This window comes from Sceloporus undulatus, chromosome 6, assembly GCF_019175285.1.
Source record: "Sceloporus undulatus isolate JIND9_A2432 ecotype Alabama chromosome 6, SceUnd_v1.1, whole genome shotgun sequence".
Taxonomy (NCBI): domain Eukaryota; kingdom Metazoa; phylum Chordata; class Lepidosauria; order Squamata; family Phrynosomatidae; genus Sceloporus; species Sceloporus undulatus.
Genome location: NC_056527.1, coordinates 112,236,568 through 112,255,402, shown reverse-complemented (window position 1 = coordinate 112,255,402; position 18,835 = coordinate 112,236,568). Strand labels below are relative to the sequence as shown.

Below are 18,835 nucleotides of genomic sequence, written 5' to 3'. Positions count from 1 at the left end.
TAATAATAATAATAATAATAATAATAATAATAATAATAATAATAATAATATATTTTAAAAAATCATGTTATTTAAACAGGACAAAATTACATTAAACATATAGAGACTGACTCTTGTATACTCACAAGTAAGCCTATGATGGTGCTGGGACCAAGATAAAGCCTTGCCCTGATGATCTTAGTGTTTTCGCAGGTTTGTGTGGGGAAAAAAGTAATACTCAAATTCGAAGTTGAAGGCTTTCATGGCCGGCATCCAAAGTTTTTTGTGGGTTTTTCGGGCTATGTGGTCATGTTCTAGAAGAGTTTCTTCCTGACTTTTCTCCAGCATCTGTGGCTGACATCTTCAGAGAATGCTTTGCCTGGAAAAAGTTGGGTGTATATATACTGTGTGAGCCTGGGAATGCAGGAGTGATTTGCATGTGTATTCTTCTGTGTTAAAGGCAGGCCTCAGGCTGTGAGGCTAATGCAAAAGAGGATTAGTGTCTGCTAATTGGTGATCATTATCTGTTGGGAAAGCTCTTGACTCTGACTGGTTTCCCATTTGCTGAGGACCCAACTTTTTCCAGGCAAGCATTTTCTTGTTAGTTTTCTAGAACATGGCCACATAGCCCCAAAAAACCCACAAAAAACAATAGTCAAATTGTGTTCCATGTCCCACAGTATCAACTCAGAAGTAAGCCAGATTTCATTTTGAGCCTCCTATCTGTCAGGACACAGGTGTGCTATGGTCTAACAGATGAAGCTCTCAAGCCAAAACATCAGCTGTAACAATCTGACTGTCATAAACTGATTATTTAGATCAGGAACAAACATTGTACCTGAATGTTTTATTTGCCCTTCTGCCTTTTATATTTCCACCTGCAGTTTAAAAAAATTAGATAAGAGAGATTAAAAAATTACAAGAAGGCTTTTGCATAGCTGTAAAGTTCCATTAATAAAGCTTCCCAATAAAGGGCATTTCACAATAAATGGATGTCCCCCGAGTAAACCCTCTCTCATGTCCCTGCCAAGTGGGCTTCAGAAACAGATGCAACATGCTAGCTGTCTCCTTCAGCAAAACTTTAGATATTATTGGGCTCACACAGAAGCAAGTGATCCATCAGTTTTCCTTGTCCAAATGCACATAGTTTTTCAGAGGTTACAGAAGTGCTTTCAGTTGTGGTCAGAGGTAGAATAGACCATGGAATAATTTTTTTCAGCATTTGAATAGTATGCTTTTGGTTATCATCATTGTTGGCAATGAATATTTGGAACCTGTTGCCATTTCTGGGCACTGTTCAAAAGTAGAACCACAGACAGCACACTGTAAAAATACAACTGTGGTGAAACTGAAGTCAACATGGTAATCTCTGGCATCTAAAATGGCAACAGTTATGCAGGCTCCCTTGACTTGATTTGGAACCAAATGCATTGGTTTAGATGAGTACCTTGATTCATTGTCGATTGTCTCAATCCAACCCATGATGGATCGGAAACCTGAATATTTGGAAATCCTAATCATTGGAACTCTATTGAGAAAGAAATCAACTGTACCTGTCAAAGACTTTATATAAATGCATGAAATCTGGAGATGTGGAGAGAAAGAATACAGTAAGTCTTAAGAGTACAGATTGTCTTAAGTAAGGAACATTGGGGGTGGGTGGGATATAAAGTGGATCTTTCCAATCTGGCCAGTGCCAGGAGTGTCAACTTTTGTTTATTTCTTCCTTGAATGTGAGACATCAACATTGTTGAATGTTTTGCACAAGGGAAGTTTTGGTGCATTTTTTTCTACATACATGTACTACGTAACATTGTTAACTACTGGATTCCAGCCAGGCCACTGCCCCCCCCCCCCCAAACCACACTTACTGGGATCGCTAGAAGTCTATTCCCCTCAATTGAGAAGAATATGCCTGAGACTCTCAACCTTCTAGTATGACAGGCAGAAGAACTCCAGTTGCAATATCCCCTCACGCTGGATATTGCTCATGCAAGGGATGTGGGTGGGAATGTTAGGCAGCTGCTTCTCGGTTAACAGGGAAACAGACTCCCATCAATCCCAGTGGCTGCAGACCAGTAAGTGGAGTTTCAGAGACTTTTATGGTCCCTATGTGGGCTCTAAACTAGGGGCTACATAGAGATTATGAATATATAGCAGTCACAAGTGCATAACCCTCAGTTACAGATTTGTAAGTACTCATGTGGATTCTGGTCATAGTTCAGAATTTTCTTTCCTCTGAATTATGCAACGAGCATTGATTTTTATGTAACCCTTCCCTCACAAATGTTTATGTTTGTGCACTATGTAAAAGCTAGACAGCTAATAAAGCTGACAAAAAGAAAATGACTTTATTTGAAATGTGGTGCTGGAGAAGAGGTTCACAGATACTGTGGATTGCTAAAAAGACAAATAAATGGCTCCTAGAACAAATTAAGTGTGAACTATCCCTAGAAGCCAAGATGACTAAACTGAGACTGGTGTATTTTGGACACATCTTGAGAAGACAGGACCACCCACTAGAAAAGACAAGGTAGAAGACAGTTGGAAAAAAGGAATGCAGATGGACAGGCTCAATCAAGGAATTGAAAAGTACTTCCAAAAGGCAAAGCTTACCTGTGGAATCTTGTAGAGAGCTAAGATGGGTGCAACTGTGACACAGACATAAGAATCAGGTGCCACAATGACTGCTACTGGATGATAATGGATGCCACATTTGTAATTTGGGATTAATCTTTCCCGATTTGAGAGAAGTTCCACAGAGGCAAGAAGGGCTGAACTTGCACGGAGCTGGCTGTCATAGATCTGAAAGCCCATGCTGACATTGGATAAGATCTGGGGGTTTCCATTTATTTCCTTCACAGCAAATCTCATAGCCACTATATGCTGGTAGAGCTGTGTGAGCACACTGCAATGGGAGTACACACTGGGTCATAGTGCATCTGCTTTTGGATGCTGGTATATTTCAGTTTCATATAAATTTAGTTATTATACCATGCTAAAATACAATCTGTGGCCCCTACTGATGCACGGTTCACCTAGACTGGGAGATACATCAAATATTTTTTTACTTCTCTGAATATCAGCCCTATAGTACATGGGTTAGTAGACACAAATAAATATTTAAACACAAATTCAGGCCCATGTTGAATCTTTCTTCATATAGATTTGTTATTACTGTTGGATTTATTTGTAATAAAAGCAGAGAATGTCTTTTCTTAATGCACATAAAATGTAACTTGGTCAATTGAACAATCAGCAGTCAGACATAGAAACTGTCTTTGTGCTCCATTCTCTCAGAGAAGGCTCAAAGTTAACGTTGTACATCAGCAGCACATGGGATATCTTTTGGACTTTTCTTAAATGTCTTTTGTATTTTTAAAGCTTTTTGCCATGGTCTTACTCTAGCACAATAAACTATGATGATGATGATATAGAAAGGAGAAATTTGAACACAGAAATTTATTTTGAGGACTGAATGAGGGACAAAGGTCTTCCATGTAACAATTTACTCTTGGTCAATGTAATTTTTTAAAAAGTCAGCAATTTAATGTTTTTAACACTATGTACACTGCATACAATGAAACTGACTAAGGATGGAGGATTTTTTTTTAAAAAGTAAGACCAGTTTATTTTCTAATACTGCTGCAGTGACCACCATCAACAGAAACAGGAGCTGAAGCATAGGAATGCAAAGGTTCAGATTGGAAATACAAATATATTCTGAGTGATGGAAATTTAGGTGAACCAATTCTCTTCATCAATGAAAAGTATTATCTGAAAAGAGAGATTGCACAACTCCTTGTAACAGCTACCAATAATTTTCAATGAAAACATTAAGAAATCAGTAGAAAATAAAGCTTTTTTTTACACCCCCCCCATATTTTGGTAAAAAATGGATTGAGTCAGATTTGCAGTCCAGAATATCCAGTATAAAAGACCATCCAGATTGCAAAAAAAACAGTTTAGTATGTAGTTGTAATCAATGAATTCAGATCTGCAAATACACAGTTCTTAAACAGGGTTGTTATTATGCCTTATATAAGTGAAACATATTGCAACCAACAAAGAAATAGATTGATATACAAACAAAAACAAGGGCAGACAGAAGAAAAAGATAACTGAATCAGATATTATAATAATTATAAAATAAATAATTTTTAAAAGCCCAAAAGTCTAATCTTGGACATAACATCTATCTGGACATGTTTAACTATTTTTCCATGTATATCCTTACAGAGTCCCTCTCAGCCTGAGCTAGTATTGCAAATACTGATCAACAACAATAATATTAATATCAACAATAAAAATTATTAGCAATGCATAGGAAACCATATGCCACTATTCCAAAAGAGAAGAAAAAATGTTTTTAATATCATGCCGAATGAATCTGCAAGAGGGGAATTCTATCATTACAACTACCTATTTAAGAATGTTGTTAGGATAGATATAATGTATAATTTAATATTAATAAATAACCCCAACATCTTACATAACATTAAAAAGATTGCAAAATGGAATTTAATCATAAGAATGGAAGGTGCTGCATTTTATGATCTAAGAAAATATAGCTTCTTACATGAACTTTTCAGATAGTTCAGGAGAGGGAAGTTCTTTAAAAGTCATTGGTTGTGAAAATATGAGACGCTGAGTAGTAATGAGTGCAATATTGATGTCTCTCGGCTGATAAAATGTGTGGAGTCCTGGAAGGAGGCCCCTGACATGACATTTAATATTAGGAGATGTGCATGCTGTGGGAGGCAAGAGCACTAATATCAGCACCGCTAATTCCATCATCTTTTCTTAAAAATCCTTGCTACCCTAGCAAATATCAGAGTTTTGTCTGAGATGATCTGAGTGGCATGGCCTGAGTTTTGTGGCTAGTCATCCTGGAGATATAATGGTTTGATTGTAAATATCTAAAGTGGAATTTATCAGCAATGGGAACCTGCCTGTCTCTAGCCTATCTTTGAATATTTTAAAGGATATTTATAGAACCCATTACTGATCATTTTGTAGTGTCTATTCTACCAAGGGACTTTAAGAAGAAGTGGAAATAATCATGGTTGTTTTGATAATTGTAGGGGAGAGAGTCACACAGAACTATAAGTTATCTCTGATGCTGGAGCCCTTTGGCTGGGCCTGGACTAAACTGTTTAAACCTAGTTTCCACAGAAATTTGTAGGACAAGCCAGAACTAAAATCTGCCAGTTATTTCAGTTGTTTCTCATTTATTTAATTAATTAAATATAAATAACCTAATCTATGTGTTTGGGTGAATCCCAAGAAATGAAGAAGGAATGTATGCTCCCTATCGGAATGATCTTGGGAAGAGGGAGATATGGCTGTATGGATTGGTGGGTTTTGGACCTAGGAATTGGGTAAACCACATTGTCTTGGGTAAAGCACAATGTCCACTGCCCCTGGAGCAGCAGGTACACAGCTTGAGAGTACTCCTGGATTAATTCTTGTCTTGGGAGGCCTAAGGGGATTCTGTGGCTCATAGCATCTGGCACCAGATTTGGTTTGTGCACCAGCTATCACCTTTCCTAGACAGTGGTAACCAAGCCACAGCAATTTCCTGCCTGTCTAACCTCCTGATTAGACAAATGTGTTTTATTTGAGAATGCCTTGAAGATGACTTGGAAGTTCCAGCCAGAACAAAATGCAGAGGTGTGCTGACTGGAATACTATATAGGCAGCGTATAGAAGATTTTCATACCTTGCTCAATCGTCGCTCAAACGTTCCTCAAAGGTGGAGGAACCACACGTGTGTGGAAGCCAGGCACGCTTCCTCCATCATCATGGAAATGTTGCTCATTCTAGCATCCCTGAATCTTTTCAAGGGGAGCGAATTTTGCATTCATAAGAAATCTGCTCCCCTGGAATGATTCAAGGATGCTAAGGGAGCGACGATTCTATGACGATGGACTTGGCTTCCACAGACGCGTGCTTCCTCCACTTTTGAGTGATGTTTCAGGAATGTTTGAGCAACATTTGAGCAAGGTATGAAAATCTTCATAGTGAAGATTTCCACACCAGCGCATACTGTTGGGTAAGTGCTGGTAAAACGCCAGAAAAATGTCAGGGAAGCACATGGGTCTGAAAGCCTGACATGCTTCCTAAACATCAGGGAATCATCCCCCTTGCCTCCAGTGCCCCTGAATCCTTCAGGAAGTAGCCATTTCCCAATAATGGAAACTTTGCATTAATGGGAAATGGCTGCTCCCCAAATGATTTAGGGACACTGAAGGTGAGGGGACAATTCCCTGATGTTTAGGAAGCATGTCAGGCTTTCAGATACATGTGCATCCCTGATGTTTTTCTGGTGTTTTTACCAGCGCTTATCCCATGGTAAGCACTGGTGTGTAAATCTTCATCATCGACTTTAAAGAATTGCATTGACTGCCATTATATTTGGCTCAAGAGCCTTACAATGGCATGCAAAGCCCTAACTGGCTTGGGTTCTTGCTCAAGGACTGAGGTCTGCTTTCAGGCCCTTCTCTGAGCCCCACTAATGGGGTCAATAGACTGTATGGGGATATGGGAGAAAGCCTTTTGAGCTGTGGCACCCCAATTGTGGAATGCCTTCCTCTTGAAGGTCTGACTGGCACCAGCACTGATTTCATTTAGAGGCCGGACAATATCACACCAAACTTTCAAGCTGTGTTGCCCATTTCTGGGATTTTTCCTGGAAATTGGGAATTTCAAAGGTTTCCAATGTCATTTCCGGGATTGCTAAAGTTCTGGGAAGATTCTGGGAAATTCAGCCCTCAGGGAAATTTAACCTTCCAGCCCAAAAAACTCAGTCAAAAATACCTTCCCTGCCCCCCCCCCCCAAACCTCCTGACATACCTCCCATCCTGGAAGTCCCACCCCCTTTAGCTTTCCTATAGTGCCTTGTGCCCCCTGACCAAGAAGTCCTGTCCCCATTCTGGGAAATTTGGGAGCATTCTGGGATGCCAATCAGGGAATTTCCTTCGAGGATGATTGGCAACACTGCTTACAAGGTTCATCAATGTGGAATTCTGGGATTTGAAGTTTAGGGAGGGGCATTTAGAAGTCTAAGATGGAGAGTTTTTAGGTTACACTAAACTACAAACCCCAGAATTCCACAGGAGAGAGCCATAGGAGTTAAAGTGGAATAATAGTGCTAAAACAGTGTAGTGTGATTTTGACCATCAAGTAAAAATGTGGCTGATCATTAAACCCTATAGGCTTCGTTGAGTTCTGTCAGATCCTAATGCGTATAATCTTAAATTGTTTTACTCTTAAATGTCTTTTTATTCATTAATTATGTCCAATCAGTTTTAGTTTTTTAAAAAAATATTTTAATTGATTTAAAATGTTTTAGTTTTACTTGTAAACCAAATCTTTTCAATGTAGGAAGGGACAGAAACATTTTCATAAGGAAATAAAATATATAACTAATCTAGTTCCAATCCACTGAATCATCTCTCCCCAGATTCTTCAGACCAGTTCTCTGCAATACTTTAAATGATCAAATTGATTAAACTTTGTTTCATGCCATCAGCTGCTTTGAATAGGTTGGACACTCTTAAAAGTTTCCTTCAGCCTTCTTTGTTGCTTGTTTTTTTCTTCTTCACTAGGTCTAAATGGAAATCCCCAAGGAAGTGGAGCAAATTCAGTCATGGCCAAAATGAAAATTACAGGGGAATTAATCACCTTCTTAGTGTAACTGTTTCCCTGAGGACTGAAAGGGAAAAACATGTTTATCTCCTCTTCACAGAAGTCCTTAGTAGGACAACAAATGTCATGCATTTTTTAAAAAAATATATTATTCCACATATACTCTCGTATATACGTAAAAAACATAAAATAACAAAACATGCGATGCAGTTTTAATGATTCAGCACCCACCTACCCACCAATAATGCAGAAAAGAGAAATCTTAAAACTGCTCATCTTTTCAAAGTTAAAAAAGCCCCACAGAATGACAATTGACATGTTTTCCCATTGTCACCTCCATAATGCCAAAGCCTGCCGCAGACCTCAAGTGAAATAAAATCATGACTTGCTGCCTTTCCAGATTACTTATTAAATCAATTTATTTCAGATCAAGAAATAGCAGCCCAGTTAAATCAGTATAAATGCACAACACAGATTATAATTCAACTCCAAACAAATGCCTAGATAGAATGTACAGGAAGCTAATCTAAGGTATCTAAGGTATGCTGATGACTTGTGAAAGGGGAAAATGTCCAGCATTCTGTTCTTATGGTATAGTGAGCATCATATAAGCCAACTGCTTCAAGCTTCCATGTATTAGCATTTCTTTTATTCACTCATTGAGTAATGCTTCCCTTTGCTAAAGACTGTGCGCTTAAGAAACTAAAATGCCCTCATTAGGCTTGTCTTGCGGATATGTACTCAAGTCCAGTCTGCTGAAGTACAAGCAAATATGACACATATCCTCTGATAAATACAAAAAAGACTGAGAAGAGTGTTGATTCTGATGCAAATATTAGTCCCAAATGAGACCACTCATGGGCAGGCATGCACCAGATGAGATAAATGTACATGTTCTGGGTAGTCCATACCTTCAAGCAATGATCACTTATGGCTATTTGAACAGGCTGAAAATGAAGGCCCATACAGACAAGCCAAAATAAAGCTGCTTCGGGTCACTTTGGTGATATGCTGCTTAAATGACGCATGCATCCTAAGAGTCCAGAAGCCATGCCAAAGCCATGCTCCAGTCCTAAGGACTGGGACATGGCTTTGGAGCAGCTTCCAGACTCTTAGGACACATGCATAATTTAAACAGCATACTGTACCTCAAATATGACCTGAAGCAGCTTTATTTTGGCCTGTCTGTACAGGGCCACAGTCTGATACATCATTTAGGAAAATGTTGCTCTGTATGATGCACATGTGCTAGCCATTAAGGCAGGATTGGGCAGCTGTGGAAGGCTAGGGGTCTGCAATGGAAGACCACACATCTCCAGTGAACCTGCTGCTGCAAAACCCCAATGTGTTTGCTCCCAAATGTGCTCTAGTGGGCATTTTGACCATTTTTGGGGGACTTTCTGGGACATTTTGTCCTTATTAACTGCTCCTTGTTGTTTAGCTCCGGCTTCAGTAAAACAATATAGACTTTGGGTGAAAATATAAAGATTAACAACCCAGCAGCAGAGGCCAGGATAGAGAAGACTTCCACAGCTGATGCATATTTTCCTTTTGTGCTCAAATATGTTGGAATAAAGGTGATCCATACACTGCAAAATGCCAACATGCTGAAGGTGATAAACTTGGCTTCATTAAAAATGTCAGGTAACTTCCGGGCAAGGAAAGCCATGATGAAACTAACAATGGTCAAGAAACTTATAAAGCTGAAGACACTGTAGAACCTAAGAGGTGAACCTTGACTACAGTCCAGGACAATTTCTTTGACCATTGAGTGCTTGTCAATCTCTGGGAATGGGGGAGACCTTATCAGACACACCACATAAATGATGGCTTGGATAAATGAACAGGACAAAACAATGGAATTGGCCAGTGGTTTGCCCACCCATTCCCTCATTTTGGACCCTGGCTGAGTGGCTTTGAAAGCTAGAACCACTGTGATGGTTTTGGCCAAGACACATGATAGGGCTACTGTAAAGGTGAAGCCAAAAGCACTTTGTCTCAGGAAGCATGTCACATCATCAGGCTGACCCATGAACAGAAAAGCACAGCTGAATGAGAGTAGGAGAGAGATGAGTAGAACATAGGACAGACTGCGGTTGTTAGCTTTCACTATGGCAGTGTCTTTGTATTTAATGAAGATCCCAAGCACCAAAGCTGTGAGGAGAGCAAAGGAGAGGGAAAGAATGGCCAAAGTGACTCCCAAAGGTTCGTCGAAAGACAAGAAGATGATATACTTTGGAATGCATCCATGCTGACCATTGTTTGGATATTGTCCTTCTGGGCACTCAAAACAGGCATCCATGTCTAAAAAAAGAAATGATAGATGGATTTTATATAGTTCATTGCAACGAATTTGCAGTAAGTTGCATAGCCTTGAATCGAAACAATTTGGTCAAAATCTGAAAGAGGCATTTGTAACCTGTTTCTTGGTTACCATGAATTTTGGGAAAATATATTCAGGGATCAATTTATATAAGAGTAAACCAATCCCAGTAACCAAGTAAAGCAAAGCCTAATGAACAAGATTTTTCCTTTAATTAATACCAGCTACTGAGTTGGATTATGTATACCTTTTTTCATTGGATGCATTTATTAGTGTATATATTTGTTTTACTCTAGTCAGATGGAGGTACTAGTGCTGCATAAGACCTGTTGTATACACAGTTGACTACATTTACTGTACTATTTTATGTACACATGAAAGATAATATCAGACTGTTTCTTTCTTTTTTCTTTTTTGATAGTGACAACAACCAAAAATCACAATTAGTACATTTGAAAACATAACACTTCTTACCTGTCTCATTTGAAATCATGCCTTCATGACAGGGAATGCACTCATAACAGCAAAATGGTTTTCCTTCCTTCTTTCTCTTGCTGAAACCTGCAGGGCAATTATCGTTACAAACAGAAAAAGGACGTACCTGCATATAAAAGGGGGAAAAAAACAATATTTTAACATTCAGTAAGTACGTTTTCAACATTTTGTAATATGATTTGATCCACATCTAAGGACTGATATGACATGGTGGATTTGCAATCATCACAGCACAGTTTTAATGTAGTTGGCGATGTGGACCAACAGGACTGTGGAGAGGCAGATTAAGCGCACTCACATTCCATGGTACACTACAACTTCACTGACTACATCCAAGGAATATTTGGTTTGATCTCAATGCCACTCACCCATGGAAAGTCCAACAATTGGTTTGCCTTAGGGTTGTCATAAATTAGAAATGACTTGAAGGTACACACCCATAGAACAACAACAACAACAACGGGATGTTAATGACATTTTAGGTATGACTCAGCTTTGTTGGATTATGTATTGCATTTTGGATTTTTTTTTTATTAAAGCTTTATGGTTTTCGTGTCAAATCATTTTTATTGATACTATCTCACCTTGAAATCCATGGATATACACAGTGTAAGAAATATTTACACAAGTGAATGAATGAGCAAATGAACTTCTTCCTTGATAAATGAATCTGTTAACTTAATGATACATTTACCATATAATAAAATATACCCTTCTGTCCTATAACACAGCCTTTTAGTATTATTTGTATATATGCTGCTGCTCTAGATCCTCTTGTTCTGTTGTCCAGTTTGTATTTATTTTCTATTATTGCTCTTATACACGCCATTCACTTGGCATATTTTTGATTGTAATGTGTTCTTTCTTGAACATTGACTTAGCATCAACATAAAAATAGATCACTGAGATTTTGCAAGACAAAAAGTGTATTATGAGCATGCTCTGAACAATAACCACCTTCATGACATGGCACAGCAGTTATATTTTTAGAATATGGACAATAATCCACATCTTTACCTTTAGGGAAATGGTTGGACAGAACATGTACATGGATACTTACTTGGTTAAAGCTGTTAGGCCACATGATGTCATTCTCAGAGATGGTGAACACATTGCCTTGGGGAGCATGTGGATTCACTGTTCCAACCTTTATTCTAATAAATGACTTATTTGGGAATGTAATCCAGTTGATAATATCAAATCCAGCTTCTAAAGTGCCATTTTGGTCAAAGGAAATCTTTTCTCCAGCACTGTTGTTAAATGACACATATTTCACAAAATGGTGGAGCTAAAAGTGAAGGTGGAAAACAAGGATTTTTTAAAAAAAGAAACAGTTAACATATCCAGCAGACTGATAATGTTTCATGCTAATGAGAGGTAGAACTTTATCGCACCCATTTTTTTGCCCGCTACAGGTATGGAAAATGGACACTTGTGTGTGTGCGCGACCTGCCAAAAACGGATTTTACCACACGCCAAAGTATCCTCCTAAAGGCCCCGTTCCATCCCCTGGCGTCCCGGTTCAGTGCTGACGGGTGCCATTTTGCTCGGTCAGAAGCCTTCCGCCCAGAACATTTCATGCGCCTCAGCACTGAACGGGGATGTCTTGGCACCGGGGGACGGAGTATGGACTTTTGGAGGACGCTTTGGCATGTGGTAAAATTCTAGATAAATATGTTCTTCTGGCTCTGCCACTGTGTTCTGAACTTTTGTTATCCATCCCACTTCTTGCACTTTCTGTGACTTTGCTTGCATTGTCCTGAAATATGGCAGTTTCTTGTGTAGGGAGACCTTTGCATCACACACCACTTTGAAATAGAATCAACAGAAAAGGGGGGATATCTAAAAGAAGAGCAAGAGGAAGACCCAGTCCCAGTTTCACATTCCTGTTCTACACAAAACTCTGTCCCTATTATCCTAAAATTTTGTAGGTTGCCTGTCCAGTGCAGAATTAATTAAAGTGGTGCAGTTTGACACAACTTTAACTGCCATGGCTTAATACTATGGAATTCTGGGATTTGCAGATTTGTGAGATATTTAGCCTTCCCTGTCAGAGAGCTCTGTTGCCACAACAAACTACAAATCCCAGGATTCCATAGCATTGAGCCATGGCAATTAAAGTGGTGTCAAACTGCATTATTCTGCACTGCACATACAGCCTTAGCTACTGCTTTCTCATTTTTAAAAATGGATTTAACAGTTGCTCACAAAACCTAGGGAAATAAGTGCTCCTATTTCTCTGACACTCAGTCTGTAGCAATTACTCTTCTCTGGAAGAAATTTTTGTATAACTCTTCCACAAAAACGTATGAAAACTAATCTAATCCAAAAAGGAATTTCCACTGAAAATATCCAACAATGCTTGCATAAAATAATAATTAAGACAAATTCTTGACAGATCACTTTAAAAGATCATCAAAGTTCACACTATGCTTAATCTGAGGAGGAGCACCAGAACATTCTGAAGAAATGGAGACTGCACCAGATCTAAGCAGAAGTTGTCAGAATAAAACATTTGCAACACATAGAATATATTCTAAGCACTTGGAAGCTGTGCTCTTGCAAATACAGGTGTGATGAGCTCTCTTCCCCTTGAGTTTTACCTGCCATGGCAGCTGACTGAGAATCTCACAGTTTTGTCCTTTCACCAATACTCTCTTTTTGGACTGTGAGGATTCCATAGACTGCAGCGCATGGGCCACAGCAAAGACAGCATTGTAGATGTTGTAGCTATGGGCAGTCATGCTCATTTCGAAAACAGAAGAAGGAAGAGACTCCAGCTTCTCCTCCCCTGTGCAGAGTTTTTCAAAATTCCAGTATGAAGTGACGTTAGCTAAGTAACATAAAAATGCATTTTCCCAGAACATCCTGAAAAATAAATCTTTTTCTGAAATCAGGTTTCTGGTCTGAAGAAATTTCTGGAAACCTAATACCTCTTTTGAATGAACTGCAACCGATATAGCACCATGGAGGTAATTGATGCTCCAAAACCTTTGTAAAGGATGCTCTGTGAAATCCACCTGGGCTGTCAAAATCAATAATTTCCTTTCTGCCTTTGTTGGTGTATCTTCAAATTTTGATACCTGTAGGAATATCCCAATAATTAGTAGTGTCTGAATGTTGCCATGTACAACAAACACACTAGCAGTGCTGTTCATGACGATTTCATACATTTTAATTCCTTCTGCCAAAAGATTTACTATTCTGCTGGAATAATCTTCTTTGAGGAATCCTTTTATGAAGTCAAAGCAGATGCCCTTCTCTGAAAAGATGGGAAGCACATTTTGTACAAAGGTCTGTCCATTCTCATCATCAAAGTAAAGCACTCCAACCCATGTCCAATTGAAATAGTGAAGTAAGTGAAGAATCCCCATATATTGGTGGGTATCATCTGGGAACATCTGGTGGATGAAAGCTCCTTGGACGTTGTTATCCAGCACAGGGGCAGAACCATACGTAAGCTAAACAAATATATTTAAAAAAAGATTTCTGAAATAAGTTCCTACTATTGTGTCTACGTATATGTCTGTAACCATGTCCTGAAAGGGCCAGAATAGTGTAGTGGTCTGAGAGTTGGACTAGAACTGTGTGGCATGAGATTTTGAATCTTCATTGAACCATGGAAACCTGCCAGGTGACTTTGGGCAACTCACATTTTCTCAGCTTAATTCTAAGATATAGCCATATTAGTCTGAAAGGGATTTTGTAGCACCTTTGAGACTAGCCGAGCAAATGAAGTTGTAGGATAAACTTTGGCAGACTTGGTCTACTTCCTCAGATACATGGAGTGAACGGATGCCCAGGAAGTACTTTTATAATCAGACTATATGGTTAACCATAGAAATGCTAAATTTGTGAGTATGGCAATGAGGTAACAAGTTCAGTTTTAACTATGACTGTTGGGGGACAAAGGCAGGAGGAAAGATGAAAAACTGAATTTGTCACCTCATCACCATCTACATATTTTACATTTCTATGGCTATTCGTACAGTATGATGGTAAAGGTCCTTCCTGGGCACTAGTTCACTTCATGCATCTGAAAAAGTCAACCAAGTCTATGAAAACTCATGCTTCAATGCCTTTTGCTCAGACTGTCTCAAAGGTGCTACAAGATCCCTTTTCATACTTACTCAACCTAAGAAGCAGGTAATGACAAGCCTCCTCTGAATCAACTTTACCAAGAAACTTTTATTGTTATAAAGCTTGGTTCACAAGATCAAGAACAAATCTCACTCCATGCCTATTCCTCCTTTAATTTTCAATCAGATATGTCTGCATTTTGTTAACCCACCTTTCCCACGTTAGGAAAATAGGAAACTGTGATTGAATCTTTATCTGTCCAATCCTGGCCTTAACCTTTACTTGCTTGCTTCTTTTATTGTAAATGCTTATATCCCATTTCCCCATTATATATATGCTCAAACTGGACAAGAATAAAACAGATTAAAAATCTTGAAGCAAACTCGAAATAGTAAAAAGATTAAACTACTAACGTTGAAGCTGGGGGGACTAGCCACAATATGGTGATTAATAGGAGGAGGATGAAAGAAATATCAGCAAGAACAAAGACATTATATATATATATATATATATATATATATATATGTATAGTGGTTTTGCTTTGGACTATGACTCTGAATACCAGGGTTTGAAACCCACTGGGTGACCTTGGGCAAGTGACATTCTCTCAGCCTGAGAGGATGACAATAGCAAACCCTCTCCAAAGAAACATGATAGGGTCACCTTAGGGTACCCTGATGGTACACTGCCTAAATGCCAGTACTACGGTCAGTAGTGCAGCCACAAGATTGTGAGTTTGATTCCATGGCTCCAGGGTTGACTCAGCTTGCATCCTTTTGTAGGTCACTACAATGAGAACCCAGCATGTTGGGGACAATTAGCTTACATGTTGTGAACTGCTTAGAGACTACTGAGTTCTGCATGGAGTGCTATAGAAATGTAAAAGCTATTGCTATTAGGGTTGACATAGGTCAGAAATGATTTGAAGGCACACAATGGCAACAACAATGTTCTATTAGTAAGGACACGGGCATGTTTGCATTTAAAGGTATTTCACAGTTAATGAATAGCCACCAGGAAAGCATTCTCTCATGTGCCTGCCAAGCACGTCTCAAAAATGGGTGGAAGATTAGATACCATTAAGCTTATATGGGAGCAAGAGATCCATCAATTATACTGGGCCTAAACTCTGACTATGCAGTTTCAGATGTGGTCTCACTAGTCCGTCCTTCAGACTGGTATAATGCTTCAGACTGAGATAATGTGTTCCAGATCTGAAATGGGCCGAGGTGACCACTTTGAACAAATGGATCCAAATTGTCCTGGCTCACTTTGAAATTCTCCCCATAGTATTAATTAGTCTGTCAGCAAGATGCAACTATTTTCTCATCATTTCAATCCCAAGAATGTAAAACTACACTGAAAGTCACGACTTACCTGTGGAATCTTGTAGAGGGCCAGGGTCGGTGTCAGATGGGCACACACATATGAATCAGGTCCTCCAATGACTGCTACTGGAATATTGTGGATGTCACACTTGTAGTTTGGGATGAATCTTTCCACACTAGAGACAAGTTGCATAGAGGCAAGAAAGGTTGACCTTGCGGTGAAGTGGTTGTCGTAAATTTGAAAGCCCACGGTGATGTTTGGTAAGATTGTGAGGTTTTCATTTATTTCCGTCACAGCAAACACCAAGGCCAGAATGTGCTGGTAGAGCTGAGTGAGTACACTGCAATAGGAGTACATGCTGGATCATAGTGGATCTGCTTTGGGCTTTAATTTCATGTATATTTAAGTTAAGATTTATCACTAAAATAGAATGTGCAAGAGAGGTACATCTGATTTTTAAAAAAATTATCTGAATATGAGCCCAGCAGTACGTAAGTAGTACAAATACAGAAAGATTTACAACAGATTCTCAGATCTCATGTCTGTGGATGTGTCATCACTCTTATATTTGCCCAATAAAGGCAAAGAATGTCTTTTGTTAGTACACATGAAAATGTGCATGAATGGAGAGTTGGTAGTAGATCAATCAATCCACAGGCAGAAGCTTTTTCTAAGCATCACTCTCTCACAGATGCTTCTAAGTTGACAGGATATATCTGCATCATGTATAAAGGAGAAATTTAGTGTACAGATACTTCAATGTACCCTCATCACCAGCAGAACTAAAAAGGAAACTTTTGACAATGCATGTTTCAACATCTAGAACACAGAATTGATTCTATTACAGAGTAAAGAAGTACAGTCAGCCCTCCATATCCATAGATTCTGCATTCATGGATCCAACCATGCATCGTTTGAAAGTATCCCCCCCCCCCAAAAAAAAATTCAAAACACAAACCTTGAATTTTCCATATTATATAAAGGGCAGCCTTTTACTATGCCATTTCATATAATGGAACTTGAGCAGCCATGGATTTTGATATCACGGGGGATTTTGGAACCAAACCCAGTAAATACCAAGGCCCTACCACATAGTATCAAATATGGAAAACTATCTAGGGGATAAAGAATTAATATTTGGGATGCATCTTGGTCTTCGTGCATCTAGGCTGATTCTTCCCTATGGCAGAGTGAAAGGACCTAGGGATACACCTTTAGGTGAGCCATTGATGAAGAAATGAACTGATGTCTAAATGATGTAGCATAGTGGAGAACAGACCATGAAGTATACATTATGAACTAAAACCCTAAGATCCACCAAATGAACATATTTTAAGAAGCCATATATGTACACAGAATGAATGAATGAATGAATTTTTAGGCCAGAAATTTATTGTGAGTACTGAATGAAGGTCAAAGTGTTTTCATGCAGCAATTCGCTACAGGTCAATATAGGTTTTGCCAATGTAATGTTTTTGGCAACACACAAACTAAAGGCAGGGAAGTGAGAGGCTATTTAGTAAGACTAGTTTAGGTACTAACACTATGGAGGACACCTCCAACAATGAAAACAAGTGGCAGCTTGGAAATGCAGAGATGTACATTGCAAATATAAAGATTGCCTCAGGTTGCATCCACACTGCAGATACTATGGAATTCTGGGAATTGTAGTTCTGTGAGACATTTAGCCTTCATTGCCAGAGAGCTCTGGTTCCACAACAAATTACAATTCCCAGAATTCCATAGCATCAAGCCATGGCAGTTAAAATGTCAGCCTGGATCACTTCTGCAGTGTGGATGCAGCCCCAAAGAAAAAGACATGTAGATGATCCATCTCTCCTCATCAATAAATTGATTTTAACTAATATGTCTTATTCTAATTAACTTCTGTATAAACTGATGTAACAGCTACCAATAGTTTTCAAAGAAATTGATAGAAAACAAGGGAAAGGTAATTAAAAAGCAACAATAGTTTGGTAATAATTGGCTAAGTATTAGATATCCAGCCCACAATATCTAGCATGCAATCAGTCTGAAAAGAAAGTCTCACCAAATTTAGTATGTAGTGCCAACCAATGATCTCAAATCTACAAATATACTTCTGACAAATGCCTGGTGTATGAGAAATGTATTGTAGCAGATAAAGAAACAGATCCCAATACAAAAGATAAAAACATCCAAACCATACATTACAATACACTGGAAAATATTTTTTTAAAGGCCAAGAGTTCAACTTGCAAGTAATATGGGAAACTATTATTGTAGGACAAATTTAGATTAATTTCATGAAAAAAACCCTGGGAAATATGTTTTCTGTGTAATATTCTTATATGGAATATGGTGCCAAAAGCATTAAAGTTTTCCATATGACCAACAAAGGATTAATTTGCATGTGATCCCTCACTCCCTTATAGAAAACAGAGTTTTTCTCAGGCTGAATTAACATTACAAATACCAAGAAGAAACAATAATATTAATAGTATGATCAAACAATGATTTGCAATGCATGATGAGTTATATGTCGGCATTCCAAATATGAAAAAGGTGACACAAGATGGTACATGAAGCATGCTTAATTAATATGGCATAGGGAAGGCCTAACAGAATTTTCCAGACTAAGAATGTTGTCACAACAAATGAAATTTATGGATTTTCAAAAATAAAAATAAAATAAACCCTGTCCCTTACATTACATTGCAAGAAAGACCAGCAGGTGGGATTTATTCAGAAGTGGCGAGAGCTCATTATGATTTAAGAAAATCCTGCTCCTTACACAATGTCATCAGAGAGTTCAGAAGAAGGGTTTTGTTGAAAGGTCATTGGTGGCAAAAATATGTAACTCTGAGATGTGATAGCAGCAATGTTGATTTTTCCTGACTGATAAAACTTGTGAAAGGCTGGAAGGAGGCCTCCGATGTCACATTTAACATTTGGAGAGGTGCACACCGTGTGAGGCAATAGCATTAATATCAGCACCAC

General features: G+C 38.6%; 2 protein-coding genes across 2 annotated transcripts in view; both read right to left on the bottom strand.

Annotated features, from left to right (window-relative positions):
* LOC121933860 (vomeronasal type-2 receptor 26-like) overlaps window positions 1–2,796 on the bottom strand; it is a 9,734-nt gene extending 6,938 nt beyond the window's left edge. The window contains exon 1 of the mRNA XM_042473851.1: window positions 2,596–2,796. Coding sequence (XP_042329785.1) covers window positions 2,596–2,796 — 201 coding nt within the window. The remainder of the gene's footprint in view (window positions 1–2,595) is intronic.
* Window positions 2,797–8,995: 6,199 nt separating this feature from the next.
* Window positions 8,996–18,742, bottom strand: LOC121933859 (vomeronasal type-2 receptor 26-like). Its single transcript, XM_042473850.1, has 6 exons — window positions 18,628–18,742; window positions 15,905–16,080; window positions 13,051–13,908; window positions 11,508–11,735; window positions 10,427–10,553; window positions 8,996–9,933 (listed from the first exon to the last, which is right to left on the bottom strand). Exons 1-6 carry the CDS (start codon window positions 18,674–18,676, stop codon window positions 8,996–8,998), a joined length of 2,376 nt encoding a protein of 791 aa, XP_042329784.1. The 5' UTR covers window positions 18,677–18,742.
* Between the last annotated feature and the right edge of the window lie 93 nt (window positions 18,743–18,835).

What these genes read in the sequence shown, in the direction of transcription:
- LOC121933859 (XM_042473850.1), bottom strand. Translation starts at nt 18,676, where the DNA reads ATGACCTTTCAACAAAACCCTTCTTCTGAACTCTCTGATGACATTGTG. An exon ending in ACTCTCTGATGACATTGTGT is followed by an intron (nt 16,081 to 18,627) that starts AAGGAGCAGGAT and finishes TTTACGACAACC; the next exon opens with ACTTCACCGCAAGGTCAACC. An exon ending in TCAGTCAGCTGCCATGGCAG is followed by an intron (nt 11,736 to 13,050) that starts GTAAAACTCAAG and finishes CTTCACTTTTAG; the next exon opens with CTCCACCATTTTGTGAAATA.